The 18202-nt window shown below is 36.1% G+C and overlaps 1 protein-coding gene across 4 annotated transcripts in view; it reads left to right on the top strand.

Annotated features, from left to right (window-relative positions):
- The window catches only part of DHX29 (DExH-box helicase 29), a 48032-nt gene that overhangs the window by 11170 nt on the left and 18660 nt on the right, over nucleotides 1-18202 (top strand). The window contains exons 5-13 of one of the 4 annotated variants that reach the window (XM_030843249.3): nucleotides 40-185; nucleotides 1664-1789; nucleotides 5047-5173; nucleotides 5899-6057; nucleotides 8724-8889; nucleotides 9145-9268; nucleotides 10813-11421; nucleotides 13169-13312; nucleotides 17023-17199. In XM_030843249.3, the coding sequence (XP_030699109.2) occupies nucleotides 40-185; nucleotides 1664-1789; nucleotides 5047-5173; nucleotides 5899-6057; nucleotides 8724-8889; nucleotides 9145-9268; nucleotides 10813-11421; nucleotides 13169-13312; nucleotides 17023-17199 (1778 nt within the window). Of the gene's footprint in view, nucleotides 1-39; nucleotides 186-1642; nucleotides 1790-5046; nucleotides 5174-5898; nucleotides 6058-8702; nucleotides 8890-9144; nucleotides 9269-10812; nucleotides 11422-13168; nucleotides 13313-17022; nucleotides 17200-18202 lie in introns of those variants that run through there. The other 3 variants (XM_060295776.2, XM_060295777.1, XM_060295778.1) reach the window with 3 other exon arrangements.

Raw genomic sequence — 18202 nt, 5'->3', positions numbered from 1 at the left:
ATCATGTACATGTTTATTTTCATCCCAATTTCTCTTAAGATGCACTTCCTGAAGGATTCAGTCAGGAATTTGAAGAGCAGCAACCTCTAAGTAGGCCAAAATTCCAGTCTCCTCAAATACAAGCCACTATTTCACCTCCACTGCAATCTAAAACCAAAAAACAGGAAGAAGATCCTATGATAAAGGTAATTTAAGAATTAAACATTTAAAGTTGTATAAAATCAGAATGAAGCACATGTAATAGTTCATAAGGGTATAAATATTAGGTTACAATAATGTTTTTACTTATTGAAAATGTCTAATGGGTTTGCCAAACTCTTCTATCACTGTCGGTTTCAGTTATCTATTGCTACATAACAAACCACCTGAAAATGTAGTGACTTAAACCAAGAATTTCTTATGATTTTGCAGTCTGAACTGGGCTCAGCCAGGCAGTTCTTCTGCTCCATGAGGTATCTCCTCAGACTGGAACATCCAAAATGGTTTCTTTACTCACATGACTAGGTGCCTCGGCTGGGAGCTAGCAAGTCATCTCTCTCTCCACATGACTAGCTTAGGTTTCCTCTTATATGGTGATATTAGGGTGGTCAGACTTCTTACTTGACATATGGCTTCCAAGAGCAAGTATCTTGAGATAGTAAGCCCCAGTGTACAAATTTATATCAAGCCTCTGCTTGTATCACTCTTGCTAATGTCCCATTGGTTGAAGCAAGTCATGTGGCCAATTCAAAATCTGTATGGAAGGGGATTACAGAAAGGCATTAGTACTGGAAGGTGTACTTCATTACACTTCATTACGCATTACACCTAAGTACTCTGCATATCATAAAACATCTATGAACATGGGTGAACCTAGAGAACATTATGCTAAGTTAAATAAGCCAATCACAGAAAGACAAATACTACATTATGTCACTTATATGAGGTACCTAATACAGTCATATTCATAGAAACAGAGAATAGAATGGTAGTTACCAGGGGCTAAAGGGAGGAGGGGCAAATGGGGAAATGTTGCTTAATGGTTATAAAATTTCAGTTATGCAAGATAGGTAAGTTCTATACAGCTGCTATGCAACATAGTGCCTATAGTTAACAGTACAGTACTGTACACACACACAAAAGAACACACAAAAATTTTTGGAGGTGATGGATATGTTTAGTACCTTGATCGTGGTGATGATATCATAGGTGTATGCATATGTCCAAACTCATCAAAATGGTGAGTCTGTGTATATATATATATATATGTATATATATATACACACACATATATATATATACAGTAAATAATTAACATTTTAATATGTGCAATTTTTAATGTATCAGTTATACCTCAATAAAGCTTAAAAATAAACAGGGCAAAAATCTGTGGAAACATCATCCCCACAAAACCACTGTTTTTAAGGACAACACTAGTTTTTAATAGTTCTTTCATTTTTTTGCCTCTTTATGTAAATGTATTCTTCGGATCATGTAAGTTTAGACTTATTAATGTTGAGTTCCATTCATTTGTCCTTCACTGAACAGTAGAGAATGTGATTTTTGAGGCTTATGTGTCTACTGTTTCTGAGTGTAAAGAAATTATAAAAGCAGTGACACTTGATGATAGTTTTGACACCTTTTTCTAATTTTGATTTTTCAGATATCTGTTTTTTCTTTCTAGCCTAAAAAGGAAGAAAAAAATTTGGAAGTAAATATGAAAGAATGGATTTTGCGATATGCTGAACAACAAAATGAAGAAGAAAAGAGTGAGACTTCTAAAAGTTTAGAAGAGGAAAAATTTGACCCTGTGAGTAGAAATTTATATTGGGCTTCTAGCTGGATATACCTGGCAAAATATTTAACTTTTATAAGACTTAGTTTCCTCATTTTTAAATTGAGGAAACAGTTACCTCTAGGGGTTTATGTGAGGATTAAATAAAATAACAGGGAAAAAATGACACAAAATAGCGGCTCAATATATGTTAATTACATTCCTCCCATGTTTAAAGAGATAATCACCAAGTATTTTTAAATGATTGTTCTGTGTAAGGAGTATGCTAAATTATTTGGTTAATTTTAAAAAGCACCTTCCTTTATAGAGGAAACCCATTGCCTGGAAAGAGAAAACCTACATATCATAAGATAAACTAAAAATATTAGGTTAAGTGAGGGCTTCCCTGGTGGCGCAGTGGTTGAGAGTCCGCCTGCCAATGCAGGGGACACGGGTTCGTACCCAGGTCCGGGAAGATCCCACATGCCGCGAAGCGGCTGGGCCCGTGAGCCATGGCCGCTGAGCCATGGCCGCTGAGCCTGCGCGTCTGGAGGCTGCGCGTCCGGAGGCTGCGCGTCCAGAGCCTGTGCGTCTGGAGCCTGTGCTCTGCAAAGGGAGAGGCCACAACAGTGAGAGGCCCGCCTACTGCAAAAAACAAAAACAAAATATTGGTTAAGTGAAAAAAGCAAGTTGTAGGAAGAAAATAGCACAATACATATTTCTGATAAAAGACTTCTGTCTAGAATTTATAAAGAAGTTTTAAAAGGACAACAGACACTTTGCAGAAGTAGATATATGGATGGCCAATAAACATGTAAAAATAAGTTCAGCATCGCTAGTCATGGGAAAAATGAAAATGAAAACTGCAGTGACATACCACTATGTATATATCAATCAAAATGGCTAAAATTAAAAAGATCAGTAATACCAAGTGTTGGGAGGATGTGAAGCCACTGAATACTCATACCCTGATTGTAAGAGTATAAAATGAAATGGTACAACCACTTTGCAAAACTGCTTGGCACTTTCTTATGAAGTTAGACATACACTTACCATATGACCTAACAATTTCATTCCTACGTTTTTACTCAAGAAAAATGAAAATGCCAACAAAAAAAGACTTGTAAGCAAATGTTCATAGCAACTTTACTAATAACAGCCAAACACTGCAAGCAACTCTCAAAAACATTATATAAGAATGAAAAAAGCCAGGCAAAAATGAGTACATGCTGAACAGTTTCATTATATTAAATTCTAGAAAAGTCATCTCTGCAAAATCTGTCTCTAATGAGAGGAAGCAGGTCAGTGGTTGCCTGACTACAGGGGTGGAGGAAAGAGATTGACTGTTAGGCATGATGAGGAAACTTTTGGGGATGATGGCAATGGTTTATGTCTTGATTATGATGATGGTTACGTGGATGTATACATGTGTCAAACACACTCACTTATACACTTAAAATGACATTTTATTAGAAGTGAACCATACTTTTATAAAGTTGATTTAGAAAGACAAAAAGGAAGTTGCAGAACAGCATGTGTAGTATAATGAACTCATTTAAGTAAAACAATATACACATACACATATATTTGCATTCTTATGTATGCAAAGGAAACATCAGGAGAGATACACAAGAAGCTATTACTAGTGATTAGGACTGGGGTTGGTAGGGTGGGAGGGAGACTTCTTTTTTATACTCCTCTGTATCCTCATAAGTTTTTTTTAACCACATGCCTGTATTAAAGTAATATAAACAAAAATAACTTAGGACAGTACACATGTTACTTTGAGGTTCAGAGAAAGAGGTCTCTTCTGATAGGAACATTAGGTCAATACTTCAAAGAAAAAAGTGGGACTTGAAGGATGCATGAAGTGTGCATAGGCAACAAAGAATGGGAAAATGACCCATATGGGTGAAATAATGTGAATAAGGGTACAGCAGTGGAATTGTGCAAGGGGCCTTTGAGTATTAAACAATAAACAGGATAAAATGTGTAGGTGAGTACTGGCCAATAGGAGTAAACAGGTGAGTTAAACTGAGACTAGAAGATTTGGATGCCCAGAAAATGAATTTGACAGCTTTTCCTACTGATTGTGAAGAGTTGCCAGAAGTATGGGGGCAGGTGATCAACAAGAAGAATTTGACATTTTAGGGCAAATTTAGTAGTGTTTAAGGTGATTTGCAAAGGGTAGGGAGGCCATTTTGGCAGCTCTTGCACTTGCTCAGGTGTGAAATAATAAGGTGCCAAATTGTAATTTGGAAGAGAAACATTTAAAGCAAGAATCAGTAGAAATTGATGATGTACTGAATATAAAAGTTAAGAAGCCAAAGTCAGCAAGAGATTCGTAGGTGGAGGGATGGTGGTATCAGTGCCATAGATAGGAAAGATTGAAAGAACGAGTGTGATTTAGGTGAAATTGAGGCGATAGCCAACCCTTCTGTTACACTGTATTGATGTTTGCTTCTACACAAAATGATCTCAGAATTCAGGTGGTTGTGCTTCCTCAGTTGTCTCTTTTCCCTTTGTCTCAGCGGTTGTCTTTCATAGCAGCACTGCACATGCCGTCTCCACCCACAGCTTTAATGCTTCTCATCTGCTATCAACCTAACCTAAAGAAAAAAACAGTAATTTGAGTTTAGCTTTAACTTTGTCTAGTTTTTGCTCAGCAGAGTTAAGTCCTTAAGTTTTTTGTTTGTTTGTTTGTTTGTTTTATTTTTATTTTATTAGTCCTTAAGTTTTATAGCACCCATCTTCCCCAGAGGCCTTTTTTTGTTTGTTTAATGTCCCTGGCTATCTTTCATAAGGTAAAGATTATGGGAAGGTAACTTTCAGAAATGAGTATTATCCTATTATTGCATATGTAATCCTTTAAATACATGTATTTATAAAATGTATAAAAATTTAATTTTTCTTTTAACAGAAATGAGCTCATACTTACGTTTTATTCTGTAGTTCGCTTTATTTTATTTAACGTGTCAAGGAAGTTTCTCCATGTGGATCACCCTCATTCTTTTGCTACCTCACTTTTTTTCCCAGTGGCTGACTAGTTTTCTCTGTAGAGATGTACCACACTTGATTTCCAGTTTTCCTTTTCAATCAGTACTGCAGTAAACATCTATGTACCTGCAAATCTGCACATTTGTATCATTTCTCTATGAAAAATTTCTAAAAGATTTGTTGGATCAAAGAATAAGATCAAAAGATCACAGGGTTTGATATAATACATTGACAATAGATAAACTAATCTTGCTCTTCTTTTTATTTCTTTATCATCATCTTATTTGGAACAACAGAATGAAAGGTACTTGCACCTTGCAGCAAAACTTCTGGATGCAAAGGAGCAAGCAGCTACCTTTAAATTAGAAAAAAACAAGCAAGGCCAAAAAGAGGCTCAAGAAAAAATAAGGAAATTTCAAAGAGGTAAACACTTTAAAATTCTCAGACGTATAAATGTCTCTTCTTTATTGGCCTTCCTAGGATGGAGGTTGCCTCTTTTTAATATGTCTGCTCTTTCCTAACAGTTTATAATTGGGATTGGCAAACTTTTTGCAACAAGCCAAATAGTAAATATTTTAGGTTTTGCAATTTGTTATAATTACTTAACTGCTATCACAGCATAAAAGCAGCCATAAACAATACATAAACAAATGGTTATGTTCTCATAAAACTTTATGGATGCTGAAATTTCATATATAATTTTCACATGTCACCAAATATATCTTTTTGTCTTTTTCAACCAGTTAAAACAGGTAAAAATCATTCTTAGCCCACAGGCCATATGGAAATAGGCAGCAGGGCTGGATTTGGCCTGCAGACCATAGTTTGTTAACCTCAGATGTATACTATAAAATACCATCTCCATTCAAGAACAAGAGGTGGATATAATTCCATGTGTATTTATTTCTAGTGAAGATGTTTTTCCTGGCCTTCTACATCTGTTAAGTAATTGTTCTGAAAATGTTAGTATATGATGTGAAAATAAATTGCCTCTGACTTCTAGCACAAATTCCTAGAAGGAAGTGTTGAATAATTGACTACAAGGAAAAAGAAGGAATGTTGTTTTTTTAAACCAATTTTTGCAAAGTAAAAAGGCATGAAAAACAAATATAATAAAACAAAAATAAGCATCATGGTTTTTTTGGTAGAAATGGAAACTTTAGAAGACCATCCAGTATTCAATCCAGCCATAAAGATTTCACATCAACAGAATGAAAGGAAGAAGCCTCCTGTAGCCACAGAAGGGGAAAGTGCTTTGAACTTTAATTTATTTGAAAAATCTACAGCTGCTACTGAAGAAGAGAAAGGTAAAATGAAGGGAAAGTGTTCCAGGGTATAATTTGTAAATAGAAAAATGTCAAGGACTATATAATTGAGAAATTGTTACTTTGTATTCCAGCAAACTACATAAGATGGCAGTAAAGTTATGCTTCCACATACTGTCTTGGAAAAATAATAATTATGATAACTTGTATAGCATTTTGTAATTACAAACATCTTGCTTCGGCCTCATCTCTCTTCAGTCCCTCCTCCAAACTCCTGCCACAATTATCTTTCCATAACACAGATCAAAATGTGAGTTCCCTGTTAAAAATTTTAATCACTTAGCAAGTTCAAACCCTGTATCATGGCACTGAAGATCCTTTCCACCTTATTCTCCCAGCTATGTACTACAGCTACATCATTCTTTAAAACATATATTGTTTCATGGCTCCATGACTTTGCTCATCCTGTTTTCCCCTTCTTGGCCAACCTTTCCCTTGCTTAGAGGCTTGAATCAAACAGCACCTCTTCTTTAAACCTTCCCTGATTCCTGCTGTGCCACCAGAGTTGTGTAAGTGTGCTCTTCTTTGTGCTCATAGGTAAATTATTGATATAGCTAGTATATTTATCAGTCTGTAATATAGTCAGTTGAGTTCCACACTAAATTGTCAGTTCTTTTAATTGTACATTCTTTCTACAAATATTTATTGAATTTTTATTGTTCATAATATCAGGTGCTACATGTACAGTTATTAGCAAAATAACTTGATCTTTGCTCTCTTCAAGTATACAGTCTAGCAGGGAATGTAAGCTTTAAACAGACATAGATACACAATTACAAACTGTGATGTGTGCTGTTGAAGAAAGAAAACTGGCTTCCAATAATAGAGCTAATAAGGGGGCCTAATTTGCATTGGGGAAACCTTGCTAAGGTCTTGCTCTGAGATCTGACAGATGATTAGGTATTAGCCTGGTAATGAGTTGGTGGAAAGAACTTCTAAGGAAAGAGACAGTACATTGGAAGTCTAAGGTGGAAAAGAGCTTAGAGCATCACTATTCAACAGAACACACTATGATGGGAATGTTCTGTATCTGCACTATCCAATGTGGTAGCTACTAGCCAAATATGAGTACAGCTGACCCTTGAACAACGTAGGGGTTACGGCCGCTGACCCCTGTGCAGTCAAAAATCTGCGTATAACTTTTGACTTAAACATAATGCTATGTTTAAGTCAAACATAAATACTAATAGCCTACTAATGACTGGAAGCCTTAGTGATAACAGTTGATTAACGTATTTTGCATGTTATATGTATTATATACTATATTATTACAATAAAGTAAGCTAGAGAAAGAAAAACATTATTAAGGAAATCATAACAAAGAGAAAATACATTTACAGTACTGTACTGTATAGATTCTGTGAGTTTATGTTATCTATGTACAAGATGAATCGTCTGTCAGTACCTATATCAACATTGTCTTATATGATTCAAAACACTGTAGCTGTTATATGTATTACTAACATGAGACATCAAAAATGAAAAGATAATGTGCAGAAGTTCTTAGTTGTTTATAGGTATAATGATTCATGCATTAATAACGAAGAAGCAGCAATATGATTGCTTTAATGGTACCCTAGTGTAATCAATATAACTGCTTTACTTCACTGTTAGTTTAGCCTTATACACTAATGAAAGAATCATTATAAAATTTTTATGGCATACAGTATTACAGTAGTATTCATAATATACTATTGGAAACACTGTTAACATTTTTTAAAAAACCACTTACCTATGATGATAGGCTGATATGCAGTTTCTCCAATTATGAGAGAGAGGCATTCTATAAGGTAAGGTAATTCTTTGAAAGCAAAGTTATAAAACAAAGAAAATAAGACATTATTAATTTTATATTAATTATCACCTCATGCCTGTGTAAGGATAGGCTATCCACTTCAATATAAGTCTTACACATGATGTTCTTCATGTGTGTTTTTGTATATTTATTGGAAAAAAATCTGCATATAAGTGGACCTGTACAGTTCAAACCTGTGTTGTTCAAGGGTCAACTATATCGAGCACTTGAAATGTGACTAGTATAACTGAGAAACTGAAATTTTAATTTTAATTAATTTAAATTTAGCCACATGTGGCTGGTGGCTACTGTATTGAGCGAGGCAGGTTTAGAGCATTTAAGGAATTGACTCATGACCAGTATGGCTACAGCATAGCGAGCATGATGGAAGACTGACAACAAATAGGCAGGGGTGGGCCATAGAGGGCTTTTAGGTACTAATGAAGAATTTGGACTTTATCTTATATGCAACATGAAGCCATTGACAGTGGTGGTAGTGGCAGCTGTTAAGCAGAGAAATGACATCTGATTTATATCTTTTCAAAAGATAGTCTACCAAACATTGTAATTCAGAGTATTCTAAACAATTCATCGCATGGATTGTGTCATAGATATTTTACAAGAACACATAACTTAAGATACTTTTTTAAAAAGATCCAGATTTTCACTGATTCTGTCCATCAAGAGGATTTCCTTACATCACTTAAAGAAGAGCAAGCCTTTCTGTCTGTCTTTTTTTAAACCTATTCTCTTCTAAAAGTCTGTTCCCAAAAGTGAGAGAACATTAATCTCTCAAAAGAGACTGTATATTACTACATAACCATTTTTAAAGAACCAATCTTTATCATTTTAGAGAAAAAGAAAGAACCTCATGATGTAAGAAATTTTGACTATACTGCTCGAAGCTGGACTGGAAAATCTCCCAAACAATTTCTGATCGATTGGGTCAGGAAGAATCTTCCCAAGAGTCCAAATCCTTCCTTTGAAAAAGTTGCAGTAGGTAGATACTGGAAATGTAGGTATGTTTTTGGTTAACTGAATGAACTTATAGAAAAATCTAAGATGAAAATCTTTTTTTTTCTGATGAGTTAAGTAGATATTTAGGAAGCTAATTCCACATCTCAGATTGATAGTGCTTATAAGTCATTATGTAGTATGATGTCTTCCATGGGAATATTTAATTTAAATAATTAAACTACAGTTCAATGTTAATGGAATTCTGACCTTTTCTACTTCATCAATTTTATTTTAAAATATTTTTGGTTTCTTTGTAGGGTAAGGGTAATCAAGTCTGAAGATGATGTACTGGTAGTATGCCCTACAATCTTAACAGAGGATGGCATGCAAGCTCAGCACCTGGGAGCTACTTTAGCTCTTTATCGTTTAGTGAAAGGGCAGGTGAGACTTTTTAGACCTAAGTGTTTCAAAAATCATTTCTGGGAGCTTCCCTCGTGGCGCAGTGGTTGAGAGTCTGCCTGCCGATGCAGGGGACACAGGTTCGTGCCCCGGTCCGGGAAGATCCCACAGGCTGTGGAGCGGCTGGGCCCGTGAGCCATGGCCACTGAGCCTGCGCGTCCAGAGCCTGTGCTCCGCAACGGGAGAGGCCACAGCAGTGAGAATCCCGCATACCGCAAAAAAAAAAAAAAAAAAAAAAAATCATTTCTGGAGTAATGGGTATATTTTGTCAACATAAAACTGTATCTGCATGTGGAAGTTAGTTTTTAATTATGGCCCTTTGTGCCAATTTTCTCTTACTGAATGCTTCTGATTAATCCTTGTTTCTGCTTATTTATAATTTTGACTTCCTCTCACTCCTAAACATAGTTCAATCTTTCTCTCCTTAGACCAGAGGCTCTGAACCATTTGGTCCAGCTTTGTAAGCTATACTAATTTACAGATTAAAAAATAGTTGTGCTAGAATGGTTGAATTAAGGAGAGTTTTTAAACATTTGTTTTCCTTTAATGTTATATTGTCTCTCAACTTTAAAAAATTAGACACTGGTTCCAGTTTTCACTTTTAGGTTACGTTGACTATAAGCTTCCAGTTTAAGGAAAGATGAAAATAAAGTATTACTGAAGAGAGCACTTTTAAGAGAACACAATGTTCTTTTTTTGGTTGGGGGGTATTGTCAACATCTCCTTTTTATAATAAAAATATAATATATATTTTATATATATATAATATATATATTATATTTATATAATATATATTTTATAATATATCTTTCTTCATGGGGAATTAGAACTACTGAAAATTTAGGCACTGGTTAAGTGGAACTCCAACAATAGTTCTTTTCCATTTTGTGTCAGTAAAAGTGCTTAATGTCTTTATTTCCCTCATTTTGCAGAATAAGGTATCATAAGCTAAGCTTAATTGATGGAAGTCACTATCAGTGTTACAGAAATAATTGCAGGCTCTTTTATAACAGAATTAAGATAACAGTTTCATCCAGTGGAGTTCATTTAAAATACTTTGACCTGTAATATACAACTGCTGGAATCTCAGAGGGAACTTTGTTTTAAAGATGCATTATGGATCATCTGTATATTTAAATAGCACCACTATATGAATAAATAATAAACATGTATTTAATAGTTTATTGTGTTCCAGGAATAAGCACGTTACATGATTAACTTAGTTTACCTCAGAGTATGCCTGTAAGGGAGGTACTATTATTAGCCCCATTTTACAAATTTAGAAACTAAGACACCAAGAAGTTAAGTTACTTGCCCAAGGTCACATAGCTAGTAAGTCTAGAAGCCTGAATATATGCTATTTATAAATTTGCATCATATACATGTTTATCTTATATTAAAGTAGTAACACTAGTTTAAGAGACATTTTAAGAAGAAGGCAGCTATCCTTTTAAGTTCTAACCTATTGAATTTTGGTGTCCAGTAGTTAGTGAAAACGACATAACTACTGTGTTTTCCCTTTATAGTCAGTTCATCAGTTACTTCCGCCCACTTACCGAGATGTCTGGCTGGAGTGGAGTGATGCAGAAAAGAGAAAGGAACAGTTAAATAAAATGGAGACCAATAAACCACGTGACCTTTTCATTGCCAAACTTCTGAATAAACTGAAGCAGCAGCAGCAACAGCAACAACAGCAATCTGAGAATACGAGAGAAACCTCTGAAGATCCTGAGGAATCTTGGGAAAATTTAGTTTCTGATGAGGATTTTTCTGCACTGTCCTTGGAATCAGAAAAGGCAGAAGATTTGGAGCCAGTTAGAAACCTCTTTAGAAAGTTGCAAAGCACACCTAAGTACCAGAGACTGCTAAAGGAACGGCAACAGTTACCTGTGTTCAAACACAGGAACTCAATTGTCGAAACTCTTAGAAGGCACCGGGCTGTGGTGGTGGCAGGTGAAACAGGGAGCGGCAAGAGTACTCAAGTGCCACATTTCCTGTTGGAGGACCTGCTTCTGAACGAATGGCAAACAAGTAGATGCAGCATTGTCTGCACCCAGCCCCGGCGGGTCTCAGCAGTGAGCTTAGCCACAAGAGTGTGTGAGGAACTGGGCTGTGAAAATGGACCTGGAGGAAAGGTGAGACACTGTTCAACCTCACCTCAGAGAGTGCTGACCTCACTCAACCTGTGCCCTTGGGACCCAAATGGAAGCCTGTGCCGTATATGAGTTTTGACCAATGCTGTTTGTTCAGTAGCGTATCTCAGGTGTTTCTCATGTTTTCTTGGATAGATGTGATATTATGCCACTCTCCTTTATATGCAAAGGACTGTCAGTAATTATCATTAAAATTCTCACATAAAAGGAAAAATATATGCACTTTAATAATTGAGTATTCAAATATATTACATACTAAGTTGATCATTCAAAGAATATAAACACAAGTATAACTGTTAATATCAGATAGCTCAAGTATTTGGAAATCTTTTCCGTGGGATGTATTCCTGAATGATTTTCATTAGTTCAGTGAACAGAAGGAAAAAACAATATAAAAGAAAATGCCAGACTATTTTCAAATCCTGTATATAAAAGAAATAATAGAAAAAGTACTTAAATATTTACTGTCACACACTTTGCGATAAAAGTATACACAAAACTGGCCAGACCTTAACCGGAGTGACTGCAAAGTATAGGAATTAGTAAAATTGCTTTAGAACCAAATGTAATGAATTCCCAGTTCATATAACTCAGTTTAATTATACTTTGAATTGTTCTTTATAAATATGATACTTAACATCTTTGTCTCTATCTTTAAGTTAGGTATCCCTTCATTAAAAAACATTTTATTTGGCAATTTTTCTTGGTTTCTCTCACGAAATGAAAGAGGAAAAAGGACATAATTTCTGTCTTATAAGGAATTTACATTAAGGGGATGACAGACATGTTTACAAGTATAACAAAGGAATGACTGAAGGAGAAAGAAAATATGATGGGAATAGAAGTGACTTCAGGATTCCCATCAGGCACCACTGTTTGTTTTTGTTTTTGTTTTCTTGCGGTACGCGGGCCTCTCACTGTTGTGGCCTCTCCCACTGCAGAGCACAGGCTCCGGACACGCAGGCTCAGCGGCCATGGCTCACGGGCCCAGCCGCTCCGCGGCATGTGGGAGCTTCCCGGACCGGGGCACGAAGCCGTGTCCCCTAAATCGGCAGGCGGACTCTCAACCACTGCGCCACCAGGGAAGCCCCCCACCACTGGTTTTTAATCGTTGCAGCTTTTATGAGATCTTGATAGAAAAGTGGACCAAATTGTAGGAGCGTCTCTAAAATTCTATTTCTTGGTACCTCAATATTTTGCTCCAAGATAATTTAATAAGAAATTGATTAAATCTATTAATATTTTCGTAATAATGTTAATGGTACTCAAAGCAGGTGAACAGATTTTTGTTTCAAAACTGATAAAAGGTTTTTCTTGTTTAAAATTGCCGAAACTGGGGGCTTCCCTGGTGGCGCAGTGGTTGAGAGTCCGCCTGCCGATGCAGGGGACACGGCTTTGTGCCCCGGTCCGGGAAGATCCCACATGCCGCGGAGCGGCTGGGCCCGTGAGCCATGGCTGCTGAGCCTGGGCGTCCGGAGCCCGTGCTCCGCAACGGAAGAGGCCACAACAGTGAGAGGCCTGCGTACCGCAAAAAAAAAAAAAAATTAAAATTGCAGAAACTAATTTTATAGTTTTATATAATTGAAGACCATGGGAAAGTAATAAATTGCACTAAACAAATTTACTTAGACTGCTCCATATAGTAGCAGGATCAGCACCTGTACTTTTTAAAGCTTGTTTCCTAGATCATTTGTGAGACTCTAATCTTGGCCTTGTGTTTTCCCTTCAGAATTCTTTGTGTGGATATCAGATCCGGATGGAGTCTCGAGTGAGTGAATCTACCAGGTTACTCTACTGTACAACAGGGGTTTTGCTAAGAAAACTTCAAGAAGATGGTCTCCTAACTAATGTGTCTCACGTTATTGTAGATGAGGTGAGTTGATTCTGTAGTCATGTTCAGAAAAAAATTCTAAACATTTTTGAATTAAAAAGATGTTACTTCTAAAACTAGCTAACATTTTCTTCATGCTTAAATGCCAGACACTTTACATATAATAATTATTTAATTTCCTCTACATATAATAATTTCCTCTAACAAATGTGTCTCCTGTAAATTGATTTATTTAACAAATGCTGTATAACATTTGCTGTATGCAAGGTGCTATTTTAAGGACTTCATATATACAACTTCATTTAATCTTTCCAGCAATCCAGTGGAGTAGATATTATTATCCCTGTTTTACAGTTGAGGAAACTGAGGCACACAGAGATTAAATAGCTTGCTCAAATTCACACAGCCAATAAGCTCTACAACTGGGTGTTCAAACCCAGGCAGTACATCTGCAGCCATCTCTTAGCAGTCTGCTGCCTCTCAACTACATTTGTTAAAGGGTTTTCTCGGATTCTTATAAAAAACAAGGAATCCTCATCAGTATGTCATTTTCCCTATAGATATACCCCCTACTTGAATCAAATTTGAATGCACACTAAAATTGAATTATGCCAAAAGTTTCACATTAGAATTATTTTAAATGGTATACTAGCCTAGTACATGTTAAACTGACTTGCTTTGTACATAATTTTTTGAAAAAAATAAGATATACAGCATTTCTTTTATTCAAAAATGGAAATTTTTTTCAGTTTTCCCAGATGTAAAGTTTCTATGAATGTCTGTTAATTCACCAAGTTCAGAAGGCATTAGTGAAAGTTCAGTCATTCTTTGATTTTTAATTAATAGACTATACATAGATTATTGGGTTATTTTCCTCATTTTGGTTAGTAAGTATTAGAAGTATAGAGAGATACAAAAATGAAAATAAAAATTATCTGTAGTCTCATCCAGAAAAAAATTAATATTGACATTTGTGCATTTATATATGTGTATGTTTAGCATGTGCGATATTTATTTTATAATTCTTTCACATCATTAGTCTACAAAAACACTATTTTTTAATAGCTTTATAGAAGTATATAATTTGGATGTCCCATAATTTATTTAACCATTTTCCTGTTGTTGGACAAGTTTAGGGTAAGATGTTTTTAAATACAATAATTTTGGTTATAGATGAGTGATGGGAATTCATTTTTATCTAAGGGGTCTTTAATCTTCAGTGGGGGAAGGAGTTGTACTGTTATCACTAAGATGTCAAAAAGAAAGAGGATGTATGGCTGCTTGATTGAGCAGGCCCATTGGTAACTTGCTCCTGGCAGTGTTGGGTGGGGAATGGGGTGTCACAGTTGCAGCTGTGCATGGCTAAGACCTAGATTTTATCAGTATCCTCAAGAATCAACTTAAGTCAAAATGCTAATTTATCCATTTATAATGAGAAATTTTTACTGCTAGGTAAGATGAAATACTTGTATCAGCCAGTCAGTAAGTTTTCTTGGAGCCCCAAATTATTAGAAAATTGATTAATAAATATATATCAGAATGAATCCTAATTTAAAAGTTAGACCAACTTCAGGGAGCTGTTCTTTGATGTTTTAGTATTAGCAGTCTGTAGGCGTGATTTACTGAATTGTGCTTCAGTATGATAATGTCAACCTCTTGTTGAAAAGTACAGTAAGAGTAAGAAAAAACCCAGTGAAATTCATCATCATGTTAAATATAATGATGTAAGAGATGCTGGCATAGAGTGCATTACATTATTCAGGACCTTCTTTATGAAGATGCTCAGGATAATACTTCTGGCTTTCTTATTAGGAATAGTTGTGCGATTTGTTTTAGTTTATGGTCAGTGTGTGAGTTAAGTAGCTTTTCCTCTGGCTGCTGGTATGTTTACAGCCGAACTTTTTGCCCACCTCTTCCAAGTGTACTTAATAAAGCATACATTTTTATTAGCTCTATTTTATGTTTTATCCTCATTTTTATTAGCTCTATTTTATGTTTTATCCTCATTTTTATTAGCTCTATTTTATGTTTTATCCTCATTTTTAATTTTCTTTTTTAAAAATGTCAGTATCTATATAAATTACCATCTATTTGAGGAGGTTCTCCAGATCTGTTTCTGTTCAGGAAATCTTTCTCTCTTGAGCTTCAGATTTAAATATCCTCGTCAAACTACCTAAGTAAAAACATCCAAGATTATTCCTTCTTCTTTCTCCCATATCCCCTAAATCCAATCACCTAGACTTTGTTGATTTTACTTTTCTCACATTCATTTACCTCTCCATATTCACTGGTATTGCCCTCATATAGGCTACCATTATCTCTTTTAATTAGTACAAAAGCCTCTAATTAAACTTCCTACTTTCTGTTTTGCTCTCTTCTACTACATTCTTCAATTATAGCTGGATTTATCTTTTGAAAACAAAATTCAGACCACATGATGCCCCTGCTTTGAAATATCTTACTCACTACCCTGACTCATTAGGATAAAGTCTCAACTCCTTAACACGGTTTACAAGACCTCATATGGGCAGATTACTGAGTACCTTGCCAGCTCTATCTCTTGCCCGTTCCTCATCCCATGCTCAAGGCGTCATTTTTGTTTCTTCATTTCCTGAAATGTATAATTATCCCCCTGTCCACCATGATTTTGCACAAGTTGTGTCCCATGACTACTTTTTCTCCCTTTATCATACTGTTCCTTTCTCCTCCTCTAAAACTCATTTCAGTTCTCAGCACAGATGGCAGATCTCTCTTAGTAGCCTTCCTGACCACCTGAGTTGCTGTACAGCAGAAATTAACACAACATTATAAATCAACTATACTCCAATAAAAAAAATAATTAAATATAAAACAAACAAAAAAAGAATATTAGACCCCTACCCCCCTCAAAAAAAATTAACTACGCTTCATATGTAATTTCAAACCATCCTCTACAGTATCCTCTAACAAGGCTGTAAACTCTGAAATGAAAAGACTACCTTGGTCATTTTTTAATCCCCAGTATCTAGCACAATGCTTAGTACTGTTTGTAGTGAACATTTGACCATTGTTGCCTCCCTTCCGAGCAAATGAATGATCAAAACCGTTTTAATTTTTGTTATCTTGATGTATTCTATCTTTTGTATGCTGCCTTAATCTCATAAAATAAAATGGAGTAGAAATAACCCCAGTACAGGAAGTTGAAATATAGACTGGTATATCCAGCAGATATTGAGTTCTGACAATGTCCCATGTTTTTTTATGCTCTATAGCAGTTTTACAATGCTCGTCCCTAAAATGCATCTGTTGGAAGGGCATAAGAGCCTTTTTCTCAGACAGTTGATAGAGAACCTGTCAGATTCCTACTAATCAAATTCCCCTTTTTCTACATAGTGGATAAACTATCTGTCTTGTTGCAGTTTTGTGTCTGTTCAGTTGTATATTAGTAGCAGCGCTTTAAGAGTTACACTGGCTTCTCAGTGAAATTGGGAGATACCCTAATCTTATCAGCTGAACACTTACAAACCATCTCCTAAGGTAGAGTCCTACTATCATAGCTAATCTTGTTCATTATATGCCGATTTTTACCGACTTCAATTTTAGAGGGTGACTTTATTTTCAATTCTGAAGATCTGCCTTATTTGAAACATACAGCTTCTCTTTCTGCATGTACTGACTATATGTAAATATTGATTAACTTTTAGTAGATTTGAATGTCTGATTGTTTTAGCCTATTACTTGACCTTATGATTTTTTTGTTCCCCTTATGCTAGGTTCATGAAAGAAGTGTCCAGTCAGACTTCCTACTAATTATCTTGAAGGAAATTTTACAGAAACGCTCTGATCTACATTTGATTCTAATGAGTGCCACTGTAGACAGTGAAAAGTTTTCTAGCTATTTCATACACTGCCCTATTCTGAGAATTTCAGGAAGAAATTATCCTGTTGAGGTAAGTTTTCTTTATAATGCATATGTAAACAGAAACTACATTCCCACCAGTGAGTGTCACCATAAAACAGGCCCTTAAGTCTGAGCCTAGAACGATTCCTAGGGTATTGCAAGTCAAGAGAGGACCTGGAGGGCTTCCCTGGTGGCACAGTGGTTAAGAATCTGCCTGCCAATGCAGGGGACACGGGTTTGTCCCTGGCCCGGGGAAGATCCCACGTGCCGCAGAGCGACTAAACCCGTGCGCCACAACTACTGAGCCTGTGCTCTAGAGCCTGTGAGCCACAACTACTGAGCCCATGTGCCTCAACAACTGAAGCCTGCGCGCCTAGAGCCCGTGCTCTGCAACAAGAGAAGCCATGACAATGAGAAGCCTGCACACCGCAACGAAGAGTAGCCCCCGCTCACCGCAACTAGAGAAAGCCCGCGCACAGCAACGAAGACCCAACACAGCCAAAAAAAATAATAATAAAAAGTTAATTAATTTTAAAAAAGAGAGATAGGGAGGACCTGGAGATGGCCTTGGGAATCAGATGGCTGGTGCTGCCTTGACTGAGGGTGAGTGGGCTGGAAGGAGGATTCTGCTGACGAACGACATACCACAGAGGTACACAGTGTAAAACACACTTCCATAGCAAAGGCATTACATCCAGATTGGGGGTAGCTGCCTAGCAATAAGGAACTCCTTTTTCACCCATCCCTCAAATTTAGGCTTGTCTTTGAAGCTTCCTTCTATTCTTAATGTTTGCTCTTTTGGTTCAGCTGATAAAGGCTGCTCTTTTAATTGGTTTTCACATGTAAAAAATATACACACCATAATGTGCTTTGTCCTGAGACTACGAGGAATAGATCCATCTACATCAGCCAAGTTCTTCACTACCAATAAATGCAGAAAAAAGCTTTTCTCGTAACATGCTAAATTAGCATTTGGTGACATTCAAAAGGTAACAATCCCTTGTTCTCTTTAAAATGATATTTACTGAAATGAATTTAAGTTCACTATTTAT

Source organism: Globicephala melas, chromosome 3 (assembly GCF_963455315.2).
Source record: "Globicephala melas chromosome 3, mGloMel1.2, whole genome shotgun sequence".
NCBI lineage: Eukaryota > Metazoa > Chordata > Mammalia > Artiodactyla > Delphinidae > Globicephala > Globicephala melas.
Note: the sequence above shows the minus strand (reverse complement) of the source record. Positions and strands in the feature narration are given on the sequence as shown.